Source organism: Cajanus cajan, chromosome 4 (assembly GCF_000230855.2).
Source record: "Cajanus cajan strain Asha chromosome 4, NIPB_CcT2T_4, whole genome shotgun sequence".
NCBI classification, from domain to species: Eukaryota; Viridiplantae; Streptophyta; class Magnoliopsida; order Fabales; family Fabaceae; genus Cajanus; species Cajanus cajan.
In genome coordinates this window covers 75,176,349-75,197,222 of record NC_138520.1, presented here as the reverse complement: position 1 = coordinate 75,197,222, position 20,874 = coordinate 75,176,349, and the positions used below count along the sequence as shown (strand labels likewise).

Below are 20,874 nucleotides of genomic sequence, written 5' to 3'. Positions count from 1 at the left end.
TGCCGGGTCATAATCGTTTCTTATCATTTTTGTACCGCATGCTTTCACTACTTTGTTACTGCTCAATATTTCCTCCTCCCTTGGCCCCGACAGAGACATAATGAGCAAAAGTAAAATGGAACAAATATAGAAGTAAACCAACTGCAAATTATATGGCTACAAAAGCTTGGCCATTTTTTTGTAAGAAAATTCATGATGTGTCAATCATATTGGTTAAGAACATTAATGAGAAAAAGACTTAAATAACACTCTTTGAATTATGTGGTGGTTATTAGGGAGAAGTGGTAAATCACTCCAGGTAGAGCTAAAGGTGTAGATGGCTAAGTTATGTTACGTGTGGTTAAAAGTCAGAAATGGTGCCTGATTTGTCTCATGCAGCTTATTAATTCGCAATTTTCCATTTTCGTAAGATAACAATTAACAATCCTTCTAGTTTTTAAGCTTATTCCTCACTGTCTTCTCTACTTTGTCTTTTTTCTGCTTATGTAATCTTCCTTTTCATACGACTTTCTTGTTCTGCACTAACCTGCCATATATTTCACGCTAGTAGAGTAGCACAAGAAAGCTGTGTAAGACGGAAAAAATAACTTAAATCAGGGTGATAAATCCTTAGAAATGAGGTGAAAGAACCATCATATAAAAATAGCTTATCTATAAATTTTTCAACCTGATTTTATAGGACATCTTACCAAACTGATTGGTGTTCTTTTTTTTTTTTTTTTTTTTCTTCTTTAACACAATTTAATTATACTTCTTTAGGTGTTTTTAGAACTTTAATTCAATAGTTAGTACAGACATTTAATATTGACTTTCGGTAAGCAAAAGTAAAATTCTAATTTTGATTAAAAAATAACATTTTTTTTTAAATATTGTGTTCAAATTTTGTCTTTCTCATCTATTAAATAATTTTAGAATTTTTTTGTAATTTCATACACTTGATCTAATTAGTAATCATTAAATAAAACAGTTAAATTGGTTGAAATTGCATTCTATAAAAATATTAGTAAAGATTGGTAAGTGATAATTCATATTTAATTATGTAAAAGGTTTTGGAGAGATATAGTTACATCATTAATAAACATTCTTATAATAGTATGATAGTTATTGTAGTGAGATAAATTATGAAATTGCTTTAAAAAGAATAAATAAATTATGAGATGTCTAAAAGTATACTAAATATAATTAATAATTTTTACTCATAAAAAATATAATTAACAATTATATATTCATAGGCTTTGTTTGATTTCAAAAATGTTTTATTTTTTTTAATGTTTATAGAAACAAAACATTTTTTTTTGTTTTTATTCCACCATTTGTAAATAAATATTTTAAAATAAAAAATAATGTAAAATGAGATATCATTTTTATAAACTGAACAGCTCATTTTAAATATCATACCTGCATAAAAAACACTTATATGGATATCGAAACGATCCACTAACCGGACAAAGTTCAAAAAGTTACTAACTTTAATTAACATGCATGTCCATGTAGTACTAATAATTATAAAATATGAAAGTGATGAATCATATGAAACAACTTTGCTAAATTGACGATGACATGATTTCCAATTAAAACAATTTTAAGTTTTTAACGTTAAGCATTCTTCGTACGTAGCTCTCAATCTCAATAACGAAATTTCGCCTTACTGTACTGTCATCCCTTCAAATTGCATGGAGGATCTTATTTTTTTGTAAAACTTCCCCAACAAAGTATTATGGACCCACATTTAAATGGGACCCTTTTGACGTTTTCTTCATATTAATCAATAATTTAGCTGAATGATTGAAATTTATTGAGTGTCACTTAGTTGGGCCTCTATATTTAACATATGTCAATTCTGCCAAAACCTTATGTGAACCAATATAAAAGATTCTCTAGACTCTGAAAGAGAAAGGAAATAATCATTACAAATACTAGATAAGAACCTCCTATATTAGAATTCGATAGCATGCAAGAGATGGACCACAAATTTATCCACACCATATTAGTGATATCATTCATATATATATTTTTTTAAAATCTCCATTTTGATTAAATATTTTTTATATTAAATTTATGTACAATTGGATAATTTCTGGTACGATATTGAGGAATCTATTTGATGCTATTACATTTGTAACCATTTTCCTTGAGGACCCACTTATGGTTCTTCAGAATTTTCATTGTCAGCTATCGGATAAGGACTAAGGACTATTCCATTGATGGTTTTGTCATAACTTAAAGTTTGGAGTTTGAACACTGCATCGTAATAGAAATAGTAACTGCTCCTGTTGCTGTTTCTTCCTTGTAATGACTAATATTTTGTACACATTCACATACCTTTATACAGAATTACAGTCTGTCAACATTATTATTGTAAAAATGTGAAGACAGTGTACGATATAGAATCATTCAAAACATTATAACGTGCTTCTCTACCAAAATATATGCAAAATAATCGGTTACATTTTCTATAGATAGATACTTTTTTTTTCTTCTGTAGTATATAATAATCTGTTAATTAATAACACAATACAATAGCTGTAATTTTTAGTCGTATTCATTTGTTGTTGCTTTTTATCTTCCACTCATACGCAACAACACGACAATCATTTGGCAATTCATTTATGTAAATATTTTATCTGAGAATTACATTTGCAACTAAACTTGATACACTTTTACAAAAACTGGCACAGACGTGTACATTACTATAAATATTTACAGAAACTTGTTTGAAAAAAGAAAAGTAGAAAGTTAAGGAGACGTGTTGTAAGTATTCAGAGAAAGAGTTGTTCAAGGTTAAGTAATTCTCGTATTACATGTTGTAGAGGTTCATCATGTTTAGATAAAGAAAAATACTAATTTTTTAACAAACTTTTCAATATTATTAGTTTATATTCATGTTAACTCGGTTAATTCAAAAATAAAACTCATTAAAATGAAGGAATCTATTTACTCTAAAAATAAGTCTAAGTATATTTATTTTGTTCAATAACTCATGTTTCATATCAAATTTTAACATCAAATTTTAACGATCCAATAATTGAATTTAAGATTTTTAATGCATAGGTTAAGTCTGTAAATTTTTTAAAAAATTTAAAATTTATTTAATACTTTATTTTATTAATTCAAATTGAAGAATAATTATAAAATTATTTTATACATTAATTTTGAACTAAAAATACTCCAAACTTTCTTGTATTTTTTTAAAATTAAAATAAAAGTGAACGATCAATAGTATGAACAAATTTTGAGTTGTTATAGTTATAAAGATAGTTGTTAAAAAAGAGTAATTTAAAAGGTAATTTTAGGAACAAAATTGTCAAAAAAAAAAAATGTGAATATCAATTAGGATAATTCCCTAGTTTTTCATATTCTTTCAAAATATCTTATCATTAGCCTCTTTTTTTCATTAAAAATGGCCTAAGTATATATAAGTGTTAGGTGACACATATAAAATACTATATATATATATATATATATATATATATATATATATATAAAGTGTTAGGTTACACATATAAAATAGCATATTTATAACAAGAATATATAGAAAGCCGCCTTACAGATTAGCTTAATTATTATTATTTTTAATAAAAATTATAACTCTTTATTACTAAGACAGTTCATATAAGAATAAATTAGTATCCTTCAACTGTCACTTTATGTTAAGTTGAAGTTTTAATTAAGAATTATTTGTACCGATAACTTTTGAGAATAATTAAGTTTCAAGTATTGATTTTTTTTTTCTTTTGCGCATCGGATAGGTTAATGATATAATTTAAATTAAATATGTTTTTAGTTCCTACAAAATTAACAAGATTTTTGATTTTGGTTATTATAAATTTTTCTTTATTTTTTATCCTTCTAAAATTATAATTATTGTATTTAGTCTTTATTTTTTATGTGATTATTTTTAATTATTTTTTATTTATTAAAAGGTTAATTCATAACTACTAGTGATGTTATGTCAGTATTTATCAACTTTAAATATTTTTAAAGATCTTTAAAATAAATATTATTTATTTATCATAAAATTATTATTAGGGAATTAAAACTAATAATTTTAGATTTTAAAAAAATAAAAATTAATAAAAAAGTATTTTACAGAAATTAAAATCAAAAGTTATTTATTTACAAAGAGCAAAATCAATATAAATAAATAAATATATATATATATTTATTTATTTTAGAAGGATGAAAAATAAAAAAATTTACATAAATCAAAATCAAAACTCATTCATTTTATATTTAAATTTAAAAAATAAATGAAGATTATTTATTAAATTAATTAACTAATTTATTTATTTACTTTGACTATTTAATAAAAGTATCACGTGTTTAAAATATAAAAATCGATTAGGATATAATTTTGCTCAGCTAAAAATCATAATTTTTTTTTAAAAATAATGCTGTTTGAGTTATTTATTTGATTTACATTTGAAATCTGTAATTAAATTAAAACGATTTTATATTAATTAATTTACACGTTCAATAATTAATATAAAAATTCTTAGTAGCAATACTGTTTATAAAAAATATAATAAATTTATACTATCTTATGTCACTTTTTTCTTCTTAAAAAGTCTCTTGAAAATACCTTAATTATAAAATTTAATTTAAAAAGACTAATTTAACTATTGACGCAAGGTAATTCAAAATAGTACTATATATATATATATATATATATATATATATATATATATCATTCAAATGAAATTGAATACTTAAATTTAAGATAACTCATACATTTTTGTACTAATTAAGTTAGAATTTGGGTGTACATTATTAAGAATGATAATAAATTGGATTTGATAAGTTAATATTAGTTCGCTTAATTTTAGTGAGGTAAATAAATCTGTCAATTTATTCAACCCATTAATTTTGGTGGATTAATTTATCAACTTACTTTTTGTTATTATGTTTCTAAAAGATAAATTTATAGTAAATTTATGTTATATTAATATTTTTATTTTATAATTAATTTTCATTTTTAAATAATTATTTTCTTTTAATTATAATTTTTTTATTAATATATTTTCATATATAATATTTTTTTAATAAAAATATATATATTATTTTATTCATTTTCATAAAAAAAATATATATCACTTTTAATCAATTTTATATATAATAATAAAATATAAATCAAATTGATAATATATATTAAAATATTTTAATTTAATTTTTTTAAAAAATTAGATAAATTAATTTGTGAATTCATTATTTTTAATCTATCAATTTATTAAAATGGGTCAGTCCATTAATCTATTGTTAAATAAAATAAATTATATTTTTAAAAATATTTTTTTTTATGGACTAAGATGCCCACCTCACTTTTATTTTTTGCTGCAAAAAAAAAAATGTTATGTAGATGACATGAGATGTGGTATGTGTTATGGTAGATGGTGACAATTTCTTCATTTCCAGAGGGTTGGGAGATTATGAAGAGGGAAAAGGCAACAAAAGAAGGAGTCATTGACCAAAGATTTGTATGACTTTGAAATTTCCGAAGCAGCCTCGTTCCTTTCTTACCCTATTTCATCCTTTTCTCTCATTTCAACATTAATCAATTCATTATTGCAAAATACAACAATAAACAAACTATCCACTTTCGCTTCTTCTTCTTCTTCTTCTTCTTCTTCTTCCATTTCGCTTTTCTCAAAAGTGAAAACCAAATTTTGCGACCGCAACAATTATCACTCAGATCAGTAACATACATACATGCCCATCTCAGAAACCCCACAAGAACAAAATTTCAGGTTTTTCCACTTTTTTTTTAACCCTTGCTTGTTTTGTAGGTGACCCAGTTGAAAATTTGAGATTTTTTTCTTGTTTGATGTTTACCCATTTGAAGATTGGATCTCTTTTTGATTAGCCGTCTGAGATTCCGTTTTTGGCTGGTGACAGTGCGTTGATTGTGTTATGATGTTTCCTTCTAAGCACTTACTGCTGGATTTCAATCATTTCATGATTTTCATTCCCTTTATTTATATATTTGTTTATATTTTTTGAGAAGATGTATCCAGCTAAGCTATTCTCAATTTCTTCATTCATGTTCTTATTACACGAGTTTTTATAAGAACTTTTCAAACCTCTCCAAGCTTTCTTGATTTATGTAGTTTTCCATGCCAGATTCTGCATGTTCTGTTGTTATGGTGTGGATGTGTGCCATAGAGGACTCTAACTCAAGCTTTTCCTTTGTGTCTAATTTTTGCAGAACTCGAGTGATGGACTTTGAATGAAATCCTGTTTTTCATTAATGAGATTCAATTGAAGTGAACTGATTCACTGGAAAACTTATTTCTCATATTATCGAGTTACTATTGAAGCTGTTGGGTTTGATTTAACTACACGAGTTCGTTGGATCTCTGAGCATGGCTGGGAATCAAGGCCAGTTTGAGATCAAGTTTCGGTTGACTGATGGTTCTGATATTGGCCCCAAAAATTTTCCTGCTGCTACAAGTATTGCAACATTGAAAGAAAGTATTCTTGCTCAGTGGCCCAAAGGTTACTTGTGTAACCCTTGTCTTTTTCCTTTATACTTCTCTTTTTGCTCTTCTGGTTTGATAGCTAAATTATCCATGCGAGAACTAAAACGATGTAGTATATTCTTTCTGTTTGTCATGAGAAACTCTATGCTATAAATTAAAAGAGGCTGATGCTATGTGGATTTTATTCTTTTGGTTATAAAGGAGCTGTAAGACCTGGTATGGGCAGAGATAGGTGGGCTAAATTAGAAGCAAAGTGACCAAAGATTCAATTACAGGATCAAGTAGTTTCTGAAGGAACGTGGTGCCACCTGAGTTAAGGCTCTTTGGACTGGATTAACTCATTTATTTTAGAAAATACATACTGAGGATGAAAAACTAATAAATTCCTTTTAGTAAATGATTATTACTCAATTTTAGGATCCAATTGCAAAGTATAGGACATGATTTGAGTTCAACATTAGAAGCATGGAATTCTAATGTGGGGTTCATAAGTTATTGGGGTCTCCAACTATAACAACTTGCTTTTGTGGTGTGGATCTCCCCAAGTTCTGGGGATGTGGTCATCACCCATTGACAAAATGTCAAAAAACTATCAAAATATTTCACGCTTGAGATGAGATCAGAAAACAAACTGTATAATGTCATGAATAAAAATATTTTCCATTTAATGTAATGCTCTTACTTTTAATATTTGTCACGGTTTCCTGCATATAGTTGTGCATATGTATGTTGAATGCGTCAGTGTAAAAGTTTGCTCAATTCCTTTCAGTTAAGGTAGATTTCCTTCTGAAATTGAGGAGACTTTACATTAATAAAATGACATTTTCTTCATAGAAGGCACCTTTAGGAGTTCGTAAATTGTGAAAGTATCCAAGGTGATAAGTAAGACCTGGATAACAGCCTTAAACTAAAAATGTAGGAAACTCTTGGTATAGATCTCTAGTTCAGTAATTTTCTTTCTTAAACTTCAATTTCTTCTCCTTATCCCATACAGTAATGCTTTACTTGTTCAGGACGCCTTTTAAGTGTTAAGTGTACTTACAGGGACATATTTATGTGTCATATTGTTTCACTATTTCTTTAAGCTGAAGCTTTCTAAGGTTTAGGTTTTCTTTATTGCTTAGTAATTTTTACAGAGGATGTTTGTAGCTTAGTGTCCATGTCATTGCTCATTGTGGATATCATCTGATGTGTGTAAACTGCAAACATGTTCTTTATATACTTATACAGAATTACTGTGATCCAAGCATACCAGTTTCCATGATTCACTACAATTTTCTGGCATGATATAGTGAAAATGACATTTTCTAGATTAATATGGGAAAATTGAGTTGTATTTAGCAAAGGTAGGAAGACTGAAATTAATATTTAAGTAGTATGTCATGAATTCTGATTTTTGTCATATTGGTTTAATATGTTGTGAGCTTCACACTAAATTTTTGCCATGCTTTTGCTATATATGAGATCTGTAAGTTTGTGTTTCTGTTTTGAAGAGACAGAGAATGGCCCAAGGACTATAAAAGACATGAAGTTAATTAGTGGGGGAAAAATATTGGAGAATAACAGAACAGTTGGGGAATGCCAGAGCCCACTAGGTGATGCCCCCGGTACTGTTACAACGATGCATGTGGTTGTGCAACATCCTGTTACAGAGAAAGGTCTAGTATTTATTTTAGACATGCCAAAAGCTAGTATTAATAGTTTATATATATATATATAAATTTGGCTGGGATACGGTTTGAATTGTTTTCATTGGAAACTACTAGCATGTGAATGTAAAAATGCTGCTATTCTGTTTGATTTCGTTTTCATTCAGTTTTGGTGCTTTATCTAATACTTATTGACAGTGTAGTCTTTTTGCCTGATACAGAGAAGAAAGCTGCAAGCAAAGCAACGCAGAACAAATGTATGTGTGTTATTTTATAGCATCCAGAATGAATAGCAGATGTCATCTTTCTTAGGTGGTTAGGGACACTTCATTTTTACGTAACCTGCGGCATCCAAGATTTCGACATACGCAAATTATTTGGTTGCATGCCTCATTCATACTACAGGCAGAGTACTGGACTATGTACTTTGTTTTTTTTTTTTTTTTTTTAAAAGGGAGTATTTGACTTGGTGAAGATGGTGAAGCTAGTAGTTCTCTGATTCCTGCACAAAGTTTCTTGCAAAATTACATAGATGTTCTCATCTACTAGGTGTTGCCTCATGAACCACTTGGTATAATTATTGATTTAAATGAACTCTACTAGTTTGTCATCTTTCCCTTGAAATATATTGAACAACTCTTCTCTTGCTTATGTCTGAGACAACATGCTTTTCCAAACACGTATGTGTTGAATATTTGAGTGTGTTTTGATTTGCTTGTTATTTATATGGCACCTTTGCTACTCTTTTATAGCAGTTGTGGCAATAGTGGTTTAACCGCATCTCTTTCAAAATGGAGATTTGATTCTTGAATTGAATCTCCTTAGACTTCCATTATTGTTAAATTTAGAAAAATATTGCAGGGTCTTGCAATTCAAATTTCATGCCAAAAGTCACATACATTTTCTGGAAAACTTGGAAGACCTTAATTTTACAGCATACAATTGCTCACTACTTGGTGCATGTTAATGTAACCTTATGTTCCTATTCTTGGAGTAATATCTCATTCGTTTTAGACCGCAAAGTATTTCCATTTACAAGGAGGGTTGATCAATGAAGACCTCTTTGATAAACTATTTTAGAAACACTTTTAAAAATAAAAAAAAAAAAAATTTTTCTTAAATTAAACTTAACTTAAAAATAATAATTTGTAGAAGTTTTTTTTATTAGTTTTCTAAATTATTATTTTTAACTTATTATCCAAAAAGTTTTTATTTTTATTTTTATAATTATAGCCTTGCTTTTCAAAAACTGGGAAACATTAGGGGGAAAAATCGGATTCAGATTCTCTAACTTTGAGATATGAAAGTTACGGTAATTTAATGCATTTAAATTGTTAGATTTATAAAAATAAATCAGATTGTGACACGTGTACAATATATTTTAACTTAAGTGTACACGTGTCACAATCTGATCTATTATTACAAATCCAACGATTTAAATGTATTAAGTTACCATAATTTTTTCCCCTAAAAAAAAAAAGTTACCATAATTTTCCTTCTATAAAGGCAGAGGATTTAGGATTTAGGGTTTAGAGTTTCCTAAATGTAACGACCCGGCTGGTCACTACACACGGCACAACACACTAGAAACATCGCACAGAAAAGAACAACTGTATACATATAGAGTCTATAATATACATATACATGATCCAATCTGAACAGAGTTAAAGTGTACAAAAATTACAATCAAAAGCTACTATCCCAAGTAGCTCAACAACAAAAATAATCACAAAAGAGATCAGCTCCACCGGTCCGCTGAAGACTCACCACTAGACATCCACCTATCCCTGCTCTGCTCCCATACATAGTATGATCATTGCAGTTCAAACATCATGGAAACAACAAAGGGTAAGCTAGTGTAATTAAAAATCAACATACATACATAAATATGTAAATAAAAGCATCTACAGCTATTAGCACACCCGTACAGCTTATACTACACCACAACAAATTAAGCAATATCAGCACCGCTCAGCGGCTATAACAGCACCACAATAGTGGCTAACAGCACCGACATAGCGGCTATAACAACACCACAATAGTGGCTGACAGCACAGACCTAGCGGCTATAATAGCACCACAATAGTGGCTAACATCACATACAGCTACATACAGCTCAACAATAAACAGCACAGAAAAACAGCTCACAGCACAGCACAGCAAAATCAGCATACAACACAGCTAAGTAGTATTCAACACAGCTTACTACTCACAACTCAGCTCATCATTCTAGAGCACAACCATATTATAAATCAACATTTAAAATCATCAATAACAGCCCAGCTCAGCACAGCGATATACATCTATTACAGCTTAACATCATTTTTCAGCATTTACATCTAGTCAGCACAACATATTTATCAATTACATCTCAGCTCAGCAATTACAGCATAATTCAACAACTATCAGCATATGATTCAGCTTGAGTCAAACAATAAAGTTCAGCATTAGCATCACACAACACAACTCAGTTTAATAGCACAACCTATCGTCTTACAGCCCATCTAAGCATCTTACAGCAATATACACCTAACACAGCTCAACATCATCAAACAACAATTTTAACTAGTCATCACATCATATTCATCAATTTCTGCTTAGTTCAGCATAAAACAATATTATCATCAAATTCAGCATATAACTTCACATCCTCATACGCGCCCGGCGCACTCATGGTCGTGCCCGGCGTGGCACAACCAGAGAGCTCCAAGGCCAGCGCGCCTGGCGCAAGCGTGCCTGCGCCCGGCGAGACTTAGCCAGAGAGTCCAAAGCTCTCTCGCGCCTGACGCAATACCCAATTGCGCCCAGCGCAGGCCAGGTAGAGACTCCAAGGAGTCTCACACGCCCGGCGTGCCCCAACCCGCGCCCAGCGCAGGCAAGGCAGAGACCTCCCTTGGTCTCGTGCCCAGCGCAACAAATTGCGCCCAGCGCAACAAATTGCGCCCAGCACCCTCGAGGCAGAGACTCCCAAGGATTCTCACGCCCAGCGCGACAAGGGCCGCGCTCAACGCAGCACATCAATATCATCATTCCGCTCAATAACATTCATCATTAACAGCTTAAAATAGCATGATCAACAACTTCACAACGTACAATATGTTCAACGCATCATACGACCCAACCATCTTGTTTACAACTCATCTATCTTGTCAAATTACTCACCCAAACAACACCAATACACTTAAGCACCTAAAACAACTTTCGACTTAACCAAATCATTAAAAGTGAAATGGCAGCCTTCACCGAAAACCGCGCATCAGGAGTTATACCACTCCTACCATACTCATCCTTATCTCATATGAAAGATAAGAAGATTTCCTACAACTCTCATGAAGACACCAAGTCCTAATTCCTTCATTTACCTTGTCAAAATTTCTGAAAACCGCAACAGCTATAAGCAAAGCTGGCAGCTTGACCCCTCTTCACTAAAACAGCCATATCTGGAGTTCTAAAACTCCTTTTTGGGTGATTCCAGCGCCATTGGAAAGCTAACATCCAAGGCTACAACTTTCATGAAGACTATAAAGTCCAATTCTGAAAATCAAATACACGCCCGGCGCATTAAAAGCGCGCCCGGCTCAATTCTCAACCAGAGACCTACAGGGGTCTATTGCGCCCCGCGTGGTTCTCTCCGCGCCCAGCGCGATTCACCCTGGGATTTCCCATTTCAACTCACGCCCGGCGCGAAAAATGTCACCAAAACCTGCGAAACTGAACAGAAAATACACATGTAATCCATCCAAACGTTCCTATTTTCATCAAAGAGCTCAAAAATACCAGCTTTTCATACATGCAATCACAAATCATCAAAATCCCGAAATTTCTTCCAAATTTCCGAAACCCCCAAAATTCCCATTTTTCAGCAACCTCAGCTCAAAAGCCAGCAATCATCAAACAACAAATGAGTTTAAGCACTCAGTTACAGCCAAACACTGTAAAATAACTAGCTTCCCTTACCTCGGTGAAGAAATTCCGAGCTTCCGGGAAAGCAAAGGAGAAGGCGAAAGACGAACGAAGAAAAGATAAACGCCCAGCTATCAACTAACTCCACGAGAAAAGGACCACCTTACTCACAGTCTTGGCCTGAGGAGAAGAAATTGGTATCAAATATTTTTGAGTGAAAAGAGAAGGGAGAATGAGAAAAGAGAGTGAGAGGGACAACAAGGAAAGGAGAAGGGAGGGAGTGGCTGCGGGGGTCTCACACTAAATAATTTCTAAAGTTGTTGTAGTTATACTTTTTTAAAATCTTAAATATGTTGAAAAAAACTCGGAAGAATGAAATAAACAACGAGTCCTATAAATTCATCTGGTTTATATTTTTGGTGTTTATAGTTATTTTTTAAGGTTAAAATATTATTTTTTAATTCTTATAATTTCATCTACTTTACTTTTTAGTTTTTATATTTTTTAAATAATTCAAAATTCAAATTAAATTACATTTTTTCTAAAAAACGAAGCAAAATGTGAACTTACACACACTCACGAAGCAATACATACACATATTCACACGAAGTCCAAGATATTTTATATAATGACCTATCATAGTTACAACACTACGAAATCACTATTACTAGCAACTAAAGTTAAGTTATTATAACGTACATGATTAATGAAAGATATATATCATACATATATATATATATAACATTAGTATATAAATAGAACAGTCAAACTAATATATATATATATATAGTCATCCCAAAATAATTTTACGTCCTAATGTCGATCAAACACACCTATACAAGACACATCAATAGTATCGCCATGAAAAGGTCACAACACTCGCCTTTATCAGTTCCTCAAACCTAGTCTTTCTCTGCTCCCATACAAATAAGTGTGAGCATATAAGCCATACAATGCTAACAAAAAATTACTTAATTAATAAATTATATTTTAATAATAGTTTGCAGATAATATCTATAATATATAATATCAACTAAGGAAATTTAATTTTAATTATAAATAATAAAATATTTAGTCATTATATATTGTTGAATAATATTTTAAGAAAATAAAGTTTTATTTAAACAAAATTTAATAATATTAAATTACATTAAAAATATTGTAAAAAAATTCAATAATAATATACATTTGATGTGGTTATATAATATATATATATATAACATTTATTATATTTTTAAAAATTTATAATTAACAAACAAGAGAAGTGAAAATAAATTAAAATAAGAAAACAACTAATGCGAATTTTTAAAGAACAAGAGTTTTAACAAAATAAAATAGTTAGTAAGTGACATGCAAATAATAATCAGTAAAATTCCAAGTAGAATGCTAACAAAGGAGCTCTGTTTAAACTTTTTAAGTTAACTTAAAAAAAATAATTTATTTCTTCACAAATAATAGAGCTTTTTATACAAATGTATTAAATACGCTGGCGAAATTTCTAGTTATGCAAACCTTTCTCAGCAGTTCAATAGCTCTTTTAGACTTATTTGGTCACTCTTTTATGCTTTAAGTAGACCCTATTTCACAATTTTTTTTTATAATTCTTTTAAATATAGTATATGTTTTAATTCCAATGGATGGATTTTAAAATATTCATTATGTCATGCATTTTATGTAAGCGCTATTAATTTATTCTCTAACATACATTTTTTTTTAGTTTCATATTTACATTTAAAATTCTCATGTAAATAAGAAAAAAAGTTTGAAATTTGGACCGTTAAAAAAGGGGCGGGGGAGTAACTAAGTAATTAAATATTGTTAAAACATTAAGTAGCATACATAAGTGTATGTGAAGCAAGTGAATTTTATTGTGGAAGTGATTTTCTTAGCACATGAACATGAACATATATTGATATCGAAACACGACCACGTGTGCTGAGGTTTCAGGAAGTTCCCAGAATGCTCTACGCTCACTCTATTCCATTTCCCTTCGCTCTGTTCATTCCATTAAACCCTTTTTCTTTTTTCCTTTCTTTTCTTTACCCAATACCCACGCAACGCAAACTTCTACTTCTCTCTCTTCTCTTCCCTTCTATAATTTTCCACTCTCATTCCTTCTCACTCGCTCTTCCTCTCCCATGGCCTCCACGACGTCGTTTTCCCTCTCGCATGCTGTTCCCTTCTCCTGCACCACCAACGTTCCTCGCTTTTCTCACCGACTCTCTTTCACTTCCCCACCAAAACCCGTTTCCCTCAAGCCCCTTCAATCGCTTCCCTTCAACAAAAGACACCATTTTGCAAATGGGTTTCAGACAATTCGAAGAAATTCCTCGCCTTTCATCGTTCGCTGTGAAGCTTCCAGTGGAAGGGTAACATATCATAAATAAAGCATTCGCTTCTAATTTTAGTAGAAACTAGTTTAACTAAGAGCGTTCTCTGTGTTATCCCAAGTATAAAATGAGGTTAAGCAAGCCATGCAAGATAATTGGTGCAATTAAAAATTTGTACCGGTTTTCTTCAAGTACACAATTAATTGTACTAATCGTTTTTTTTTGGATTGTCTTACCTCTGGTTTACTTTAGGTGAGTCATATAACTCCTTAACTATGTCCATTGTGGATAAATTTCTCCCCGCTTTTAAAAAATGTAATAAAGTAAAACGAATCAAGATTTTTTTTTTCTAGTTAAAATCAATTTATGGAAATCAGGTTTTCCAGAGATCAGCTTTTAAAGAAGGTAGATGAGAGCTTCTATAAAAAAATAATTTATTTTATGTTCTAATTTTTTTTTTTAAAAGAATTTTTTGGAAAAGTTTATACAAGTTTAAGCTTTTCAAGTTAGCAGATTTCCTCTGTTGTAAAACATGGTAGAGAGGATAGTGACTCGAGAGAGAAGAAAATAACATTAGTTGAATGGAGAAAAGTGGTTTGAAATTGAGCTTGTGTAGTGGTGGAGAAGCATGCAGTCACCAACTAACTAACCGAATTCAACCAATTTAACCATATGTGGTAGTTTTCTCAGCTTATTTACAATTTTGAATGTTTGTGAATTTGGGTTGTATCATGATTGTTGGAGCTTGTCGGGTTTGGTGGTTGATGTTGGGGTTTTGATGCAATGGCAGATTACGCAGCAAGAGTTCACAGAGATGGCATGGCAGGCGATAGTTTCGTCTCCGGAGGTGGCCAAAGAGAACAAGCATCAGATTGTGGAGACAGAGCACCTGATGAAGGCTTTGTTGGAGCAGAAGAATGGGCTTGCTCGCAGGATCTTTTCCAAGGTTGGGGTGGATAACACTCGCCTTCTAGAAGCTACTGATAAGTACATTCAGCGGCAACCGAAGGTGATTCATAGATTCAAACAAGTTTGAATTGATATATGAGCTTTTGACCTTTTATATTTTGTTGTCTGATTGAGTTTAAGTGCGAGTCATTAGTGGATGGATAAGATACTTGTTCTTTGGTTCTTTATTCTGTCTTCCCAAGTTTAGCATACTTTCAATTATGTTAGGTTCTAGGGGAATCACCTGGTTCAATGTTGGGACGAGATTTGGAGGCATTGGTTCAGAGAGCTAGGGACCACAAGAAAAAGTATGGGGATTCATTTGTTTCAGTTGAGCACTTGGTTCTTGCTTTTACACAAGATCAACGATTCGGGAAGCAATTCTTCAGAGATTTTCAAATATCTGAGCCGGCTTTAAAATCTGCAATAGAGTCCATTAGGGGAAATCAGTCAGTTATTGATCAAGGTAATTACATTTTCCATTTGTTGTCTTTTATAACTCTTAATATATGATACGATATCTAACTGTGTGTTGTCTTCTTGTTATCTTCATCATACCTCATTTTATTTGGAGGAGGGCTGGTTAGAGATTTTAATTTTATTGTATTGAAGACTTTAGTATGATCGGGGAGTATTGGGGACCAGTGGATTCCAATTGTCCATTTTTTTCCATGAGTTTATTAGAGTATGCTGTGAATGATTGTCAACATTGTATTGCTCAAGACTCATTTTAAGTTTCTATATAGATCCTGAAGGGAAGTATGAAGCCTTGGAAAAGTATGGAAAAGACTTGACCGCAATGGCAAAAGCTGGAAAACTTGACCCAGTCATAGGAAGAGATGATGAAATACGCAGGTGCATCCAAATTCTTTCTAGGAGGACGAAGAACAATCCTGTGCTAATTGGTGAGCCTGGTGTTGGAAAGACTGCAATTTCTGAAGGGTAAGCACTTAGGTCTTCATCCTTGCTGTTTACTATGATTGGATGCATTTCCAGCTGTCGCACATTATTGCTGTTAAATCTTTAAGAATTTAGAATTAAGCTTAACTAGTTGATATTGTTACCAATATTAGCAGGCCTTAATTTCAATGTCTAACTACTAGCAATGCTGACTGTTACACATGTTAAAAAAATATTTAAATTTAAACTTAACATATGATGATGTACTTCTTTTTTGAAAAAAAATGACATGTTTGAAAAGAGATGTGTAAAATTAATCTTTTAAAGATAAGTTTCTTTAAATAGGGAGTGCTGTTCAGAGGTTCGCCAAAGTGGTTAATTTAAAATAATTATGTTTTCCCTTTAGTTATATAATTTATAATGGAAGAAACAACATGATCAATTATATGCTTAGTGCTTAGTGTGACCATTAATATCTTTGAAATATGTGCTTAGTATTCCTTTCCTTTGTTACTCCATCTTATTGGAGCAACAAAGTTTCAGGTTTTTCTGATAACTTTATTGGAAAACCATCAGGTTAACTAATTTCATTGTTGCTCCATCTTATTTGATGCTTTTGTTAGTATTCCTTTCCTTGTTCTGCGTATTGAGCTAATTCTTCCTGTGAAACAGACTTGCTCAGAGAATAGTGCAAGGAGATGTTCCTCAAGCTTTGATGAACCGTAGGGTATGTGCTTTTATAGAGATAAATGAACCGAACTGGTTTTCAAGTTTCTATTCTATTACATCCTCTGACAGCCTAGTTTTACTGTCATTTTCCTAAGTAAAATATAATTCTTCTTGTCTTGGAAGTTTGTATATTGTTTTGGAATTGTAAAATTGATCGTTTAGCACTGATCTCTCTTCAGCTTATATCTCTTGATATGGGTGCTCTGATTGCTGGAGCAAAGTATCGGGGGGAATTTGAGGATAGGCTGAAAGCCGTACTAAAAGAAGTAACAGAATCTGATGGTCAGACTATCCTTTTCATTGATGAGATTCATACAGTGGTTGGGGCAGGTAATAAGCTTCAAACTATACCATTTTCAGCACTCAAAGGGTCATAATACTTCGTGATGCAACTTGCTTAAGATACCAAAACTCTTTGAATCAGAGAGGATTCTGATCTTAGATGATATATTTTAATTCATATTATTTTCCTAAAATATGACTCTTGATTGTGGCTCATTCCATATGGAGATCTAAATTTACATGTTGTATGTTGGATTTGATTGCAATTATAATCTATCTTATGTTAGGAGCCACAAATGGTGCTATGGATGCTGGAAATCTCTTAAAGCCTATGCTTGGTCGGGGCGAGCTGCGATGTATTGGTGCAACAACACTGGATGAGTATCGGAAGTATATCGAGAAGGACCCAGCACTAGAGCGTCGTTTCCAGCAAGTTTATGTTGACCAACCTACAGTTGAAGATACAATTTCAATACTAAGGGGGCTGCGGGAAAGATATGAACTACATCATGGTGTCCGAATTTCTGACAGTGCACTTGTGGAAGCTGCAATTCTGTCAGATAGATATATCAGTGGGAGATTTTTGCCAGACAAAGGTAATAACACTTGTTTTAAACTCTCAGGCAATGTTTCTGGAGCATTGACCTTTATTTAGTTATATAAGTTACTATTATGACACAAATTTCATATGAAAGAGATTTGAATTCTGGATTAGAACATTTTCTGACCGAAACTCTTGGTGAATATTTTGCACAAGGATTGATAAGTTTCTGGATTAGAACATTTTCTGAATTTTTAAGCATGCTTCTGAGAAAATATGAATTAAGGGGAAGGTTAATGGAAAACAATTAACTTATAGATGTCGGTTTGAATAAGAGCCCCTATAAAGTTGTTCTTGAAAGCCTTGAACTGCCAATGCTTAAAGAATAGTTTGCCGCCTGCCATTAAGGGATAAATCATATAAAAATTTGAAACCATTTTGTGAACATCAAATCTGTAGTACTTGGCTGCTGTTGGGAACATAGACCATAATACTTGGTTTCTGAAGGATCTGGTTTTGAATGATCAAAATATAGTTCTGTCCTCTTGAGTGACTGATCTCTTTTTGTTTCACTTAAGTTGTCAAAATTTCTTCTTGACTGGCATCAGAATTGACAATGCCCATAAAGCACTAATTGCTAGCTTCTTCTAAATTGCAGCTATTGATCTAGTTGATGAGGCCGCTGCCAAATTGAAAATGGAAATCACTTCTAAACCTACAGCACTTGATGAGATAAATCGGTCAGTGCTGAAACTGGAGATGGAGAGACTTTCTCTCATGAATGATACAGATAAGGCTTCTAAAGATAGGCTTAATCGTCTTGAGGCAGAGCTTTCTCTCTTGAAAGAGAAACAGGTTGAGCTGACTGAACAGTGGGAGCATGAAAAGTCTGTAATGACTCGCATTCAATCAATCAAAGAAGAGGTGTGTTATTATGCAACCTTTCTTGTTGAAGGCTGTCTTTCTTATTTTAATTAAGCAATTGTTTAAAACAGTGGTAGGATGAATATAGCATTGTGCAGTATTTTCAGCACATGGAAGTAATGCAAGTATATGGGGTTGAGTTCCTAATTATAAGTGAAGCTAGAAATTTAATTATGTAAAAGATGATTATATTGTATTATATGTTCAACAGCCGATACTAATGATTTCTTTATTTATGCATCAGATAGACAGGGTGAATCTGGAGATCCAACAGGCTGAGCGGGAGTATGATCTTAATCGCGCTGCTGAATTGAAGTATGGCAGTCTAAACTCCTTGCAACGGCAACTTGAAAGTGCAGAGAAGGAGTTAGATGAATATATGAACTCTGGTAAGTCTATGCTGAGAGAGGAAGTTACAGGAAATGATATTGCTGAAATTGTAAGCAAGTGGACTGGTATCCCTGTTTCAAAACTTCAGCAATCAGAGAGGGAGAAGTTGTTGTATTTAGAGGAAGTGCTTCATAAGCGTGTTGTAGGTCAAGACCCTGCTGTTAAGGCAGTTGCTGAGGCTATCCAACGTTCAAGAGCAGGTCTTTCAGATCCTCATCGTCCAATTGCTAGCTTTATGTTTATGGGACCAACAGGTGTAGGAAAGACAGAGCTGGCTAAGGCACTTGCGGCCTACTTGTTCAACACAGAAGAAGCTCTTGTACGAATTGATATGAGCGAGTATATGGAAAAACATGCTGTTTCAAGATTGATTGGGGCTCCACCTGGATATGTTGGGTACGAAGAGGGAGGGCAACTTACTGAGACAGTTCGCCGCAGACCATATGCTGTTATTTTGTTTGACGAGATTGAGAAGGCACACGCAGATGTCTTCAATGTTTTCCTTCAAATTTTGGATGACGGAAGAGTAACCGACTCACAGGGTCGCACTGTGAGTTTTACCAACACTGTTATCATTATGACCTCAAATGTTGGATCACAGTACATTCTGAACACAGAAGATGAAACCGTGCCAAAAGAGTTGGCTTATGAAACCATAAAACAGCGCGTAATGGATGCTGCAAGATCCATCTTTCGCCCTGAGTTTATGAATAGAGTTGATGAATATATTGTTTTCCAGCCCCTAGACCGTGACCAAATAAGTAGCATTGTCAGGTTACAGGTAATTTTCCAGCCCCATGTCCAAAAATTGCTTGATTCATATGTCCATATTGATTGCCAACGTTTGTAAAGGTATTTACAAACTATATGTCTGAATCTTATGTCTCTTGTTTTGACATGTGAAGCTATTAGTATGAACTGTCAACTTCATTAAGCCCATTGCATGATTTGCATGCTGCTGTTACGTGGTATTTTCACATCCCTAATAACACTCATCCTTTTGTGGTATATTTCAGTTGGAGCGTGTGCAGAAGAGAATTGCAGATCGCAAGATGAAAATTCAGGTGACGGATGCTGCTATCCAACTTCTTGGGAATTTGGGGTATGACCCCAACTATGGTGCTAGGCCAGTCAAGCGAGTGATTCAGCAGAATGTGGAAAATGAACTTGCCAAGGGTATTCTCAGAGGAGAAATTAAGGAAGAGGACGCAATTTTAATAGACACAGAACTCACGGCATTTACCAACGGTCAACTTCCCCAGCAAAAGCTTGTTTTTAAGAAGCTAGCAGCTGATTCTGAACCTACCACTCAAGACTCCTTGGAACCCTTCCCACAGGCTCCATGAATTCCTTCTACTGCTTCTTAATTTTCATTTACACAAATTTTAGTATACAATTTCCTTGTACCAATTGAACAGTGATCCCGGGGTAGCTTGCATCTAATACATATTTTCTATTATCAATACGAATACCATGTCAAAGTGTCTCACGGTTGTCAGTCGAAATCATTGCAAATATAATAAATTTTTACCTTAGTTGAACAAGTCGCTTCCTGCAGAATTAGCCAGGCCAACCCATCATATACTGTTACTAGTGATGTAAATGACCTAGCTGAACTTTTTTCAATAATATTGAGCTGGAATATTTCCAGCTTCATTAAGAATTAAAGCTTGGCTATGAGAAGCATTGAAGTTTAAACAGTTCAGAAAAAATACAAAACGGGTATTCAAATGACAAATTAAAGAACGTAGAAGCATAAATTATCTCATTCTAAGACATTCCTGCTGGAAAGATGGAAGAAA

The 20,874-nt window shown here is 32.4% G+C and overlaps 2 protein-coding genes across 3 annotated transcripts; both read left to right on the top strand.

Moving 5' to 3' along the window:
* The first annotated feature begins 5,395 nt into the window (after nucleotides 1–5,395).
* Nucleotides 5,396–8,735, top strand: MUB2 (membrane-anchored ubiquitin-fold protein 2). 2 transcript variants are annotated; one of them, XM_020364514.3, is made up of 4 exons: nucleotides 5,396–5,744; nucleotides 6,203–6,492; nucleotides 7,976–8,134; nucleotides 8,347–8,735. In XM_020364514.3, exons 2-4 carry the CDS (start codon nucleotides 6,360–6,362, stop codon nucleotides 8,400–8,402), a joined length of 348 nt encoding a protein of 115 aa, XP_020220103.1. In that variant the 5' UTR covers nucleotides 5,396–5,744; nucleotides 6,203–6,359; the 3' UTR covers nucleotides 8,403–8,735. The 2 variants fall into 2 exon arrangements, with proteins under 2 accessions (XP_020220103.1, XP_020220102.1); XM_020364513.3 differs by having other exon boundaries at nucleotides 5,401–5,744; nucleotides 7,970–8,134.
* A 5,232-nt stretch (nucleotides 8,736–13,967) lies between these two features.
* Nucleotides 13,968–20,616, top strand: CLPB3 (casein lytic proteinase B3). Its single transcript, XM_020363129.3, has 10 exons — nucleotides 13,968–14,397; nucleotides 15,149–15,367; nucleotides 15,535–15,772; nucleotides 16,053–16,248; nucleotides 16,879–16,933; nucleotides 17,115–17,265; nucleotides 17,505–17,813; nucleotides 18,417–18,682; nucleotides 18,927–19,853; nucleotides 20,089–20,616. The coding sequence occupies exons 1-10, from the start codon at nucleotides 14,167–14,169 to the stop codon at nucleotides 20,416–20,418; spliced, it is 2,922 nt and encodes a 973-aa protein (XP_020218718.2). The 5' UTR covers nucleotides 13,968–14,166; the 3' UTR covers nucleotides 20,419–20,616.
* Nucleotides 20,617–20,874: the final 258 nt, after the last annotated feature.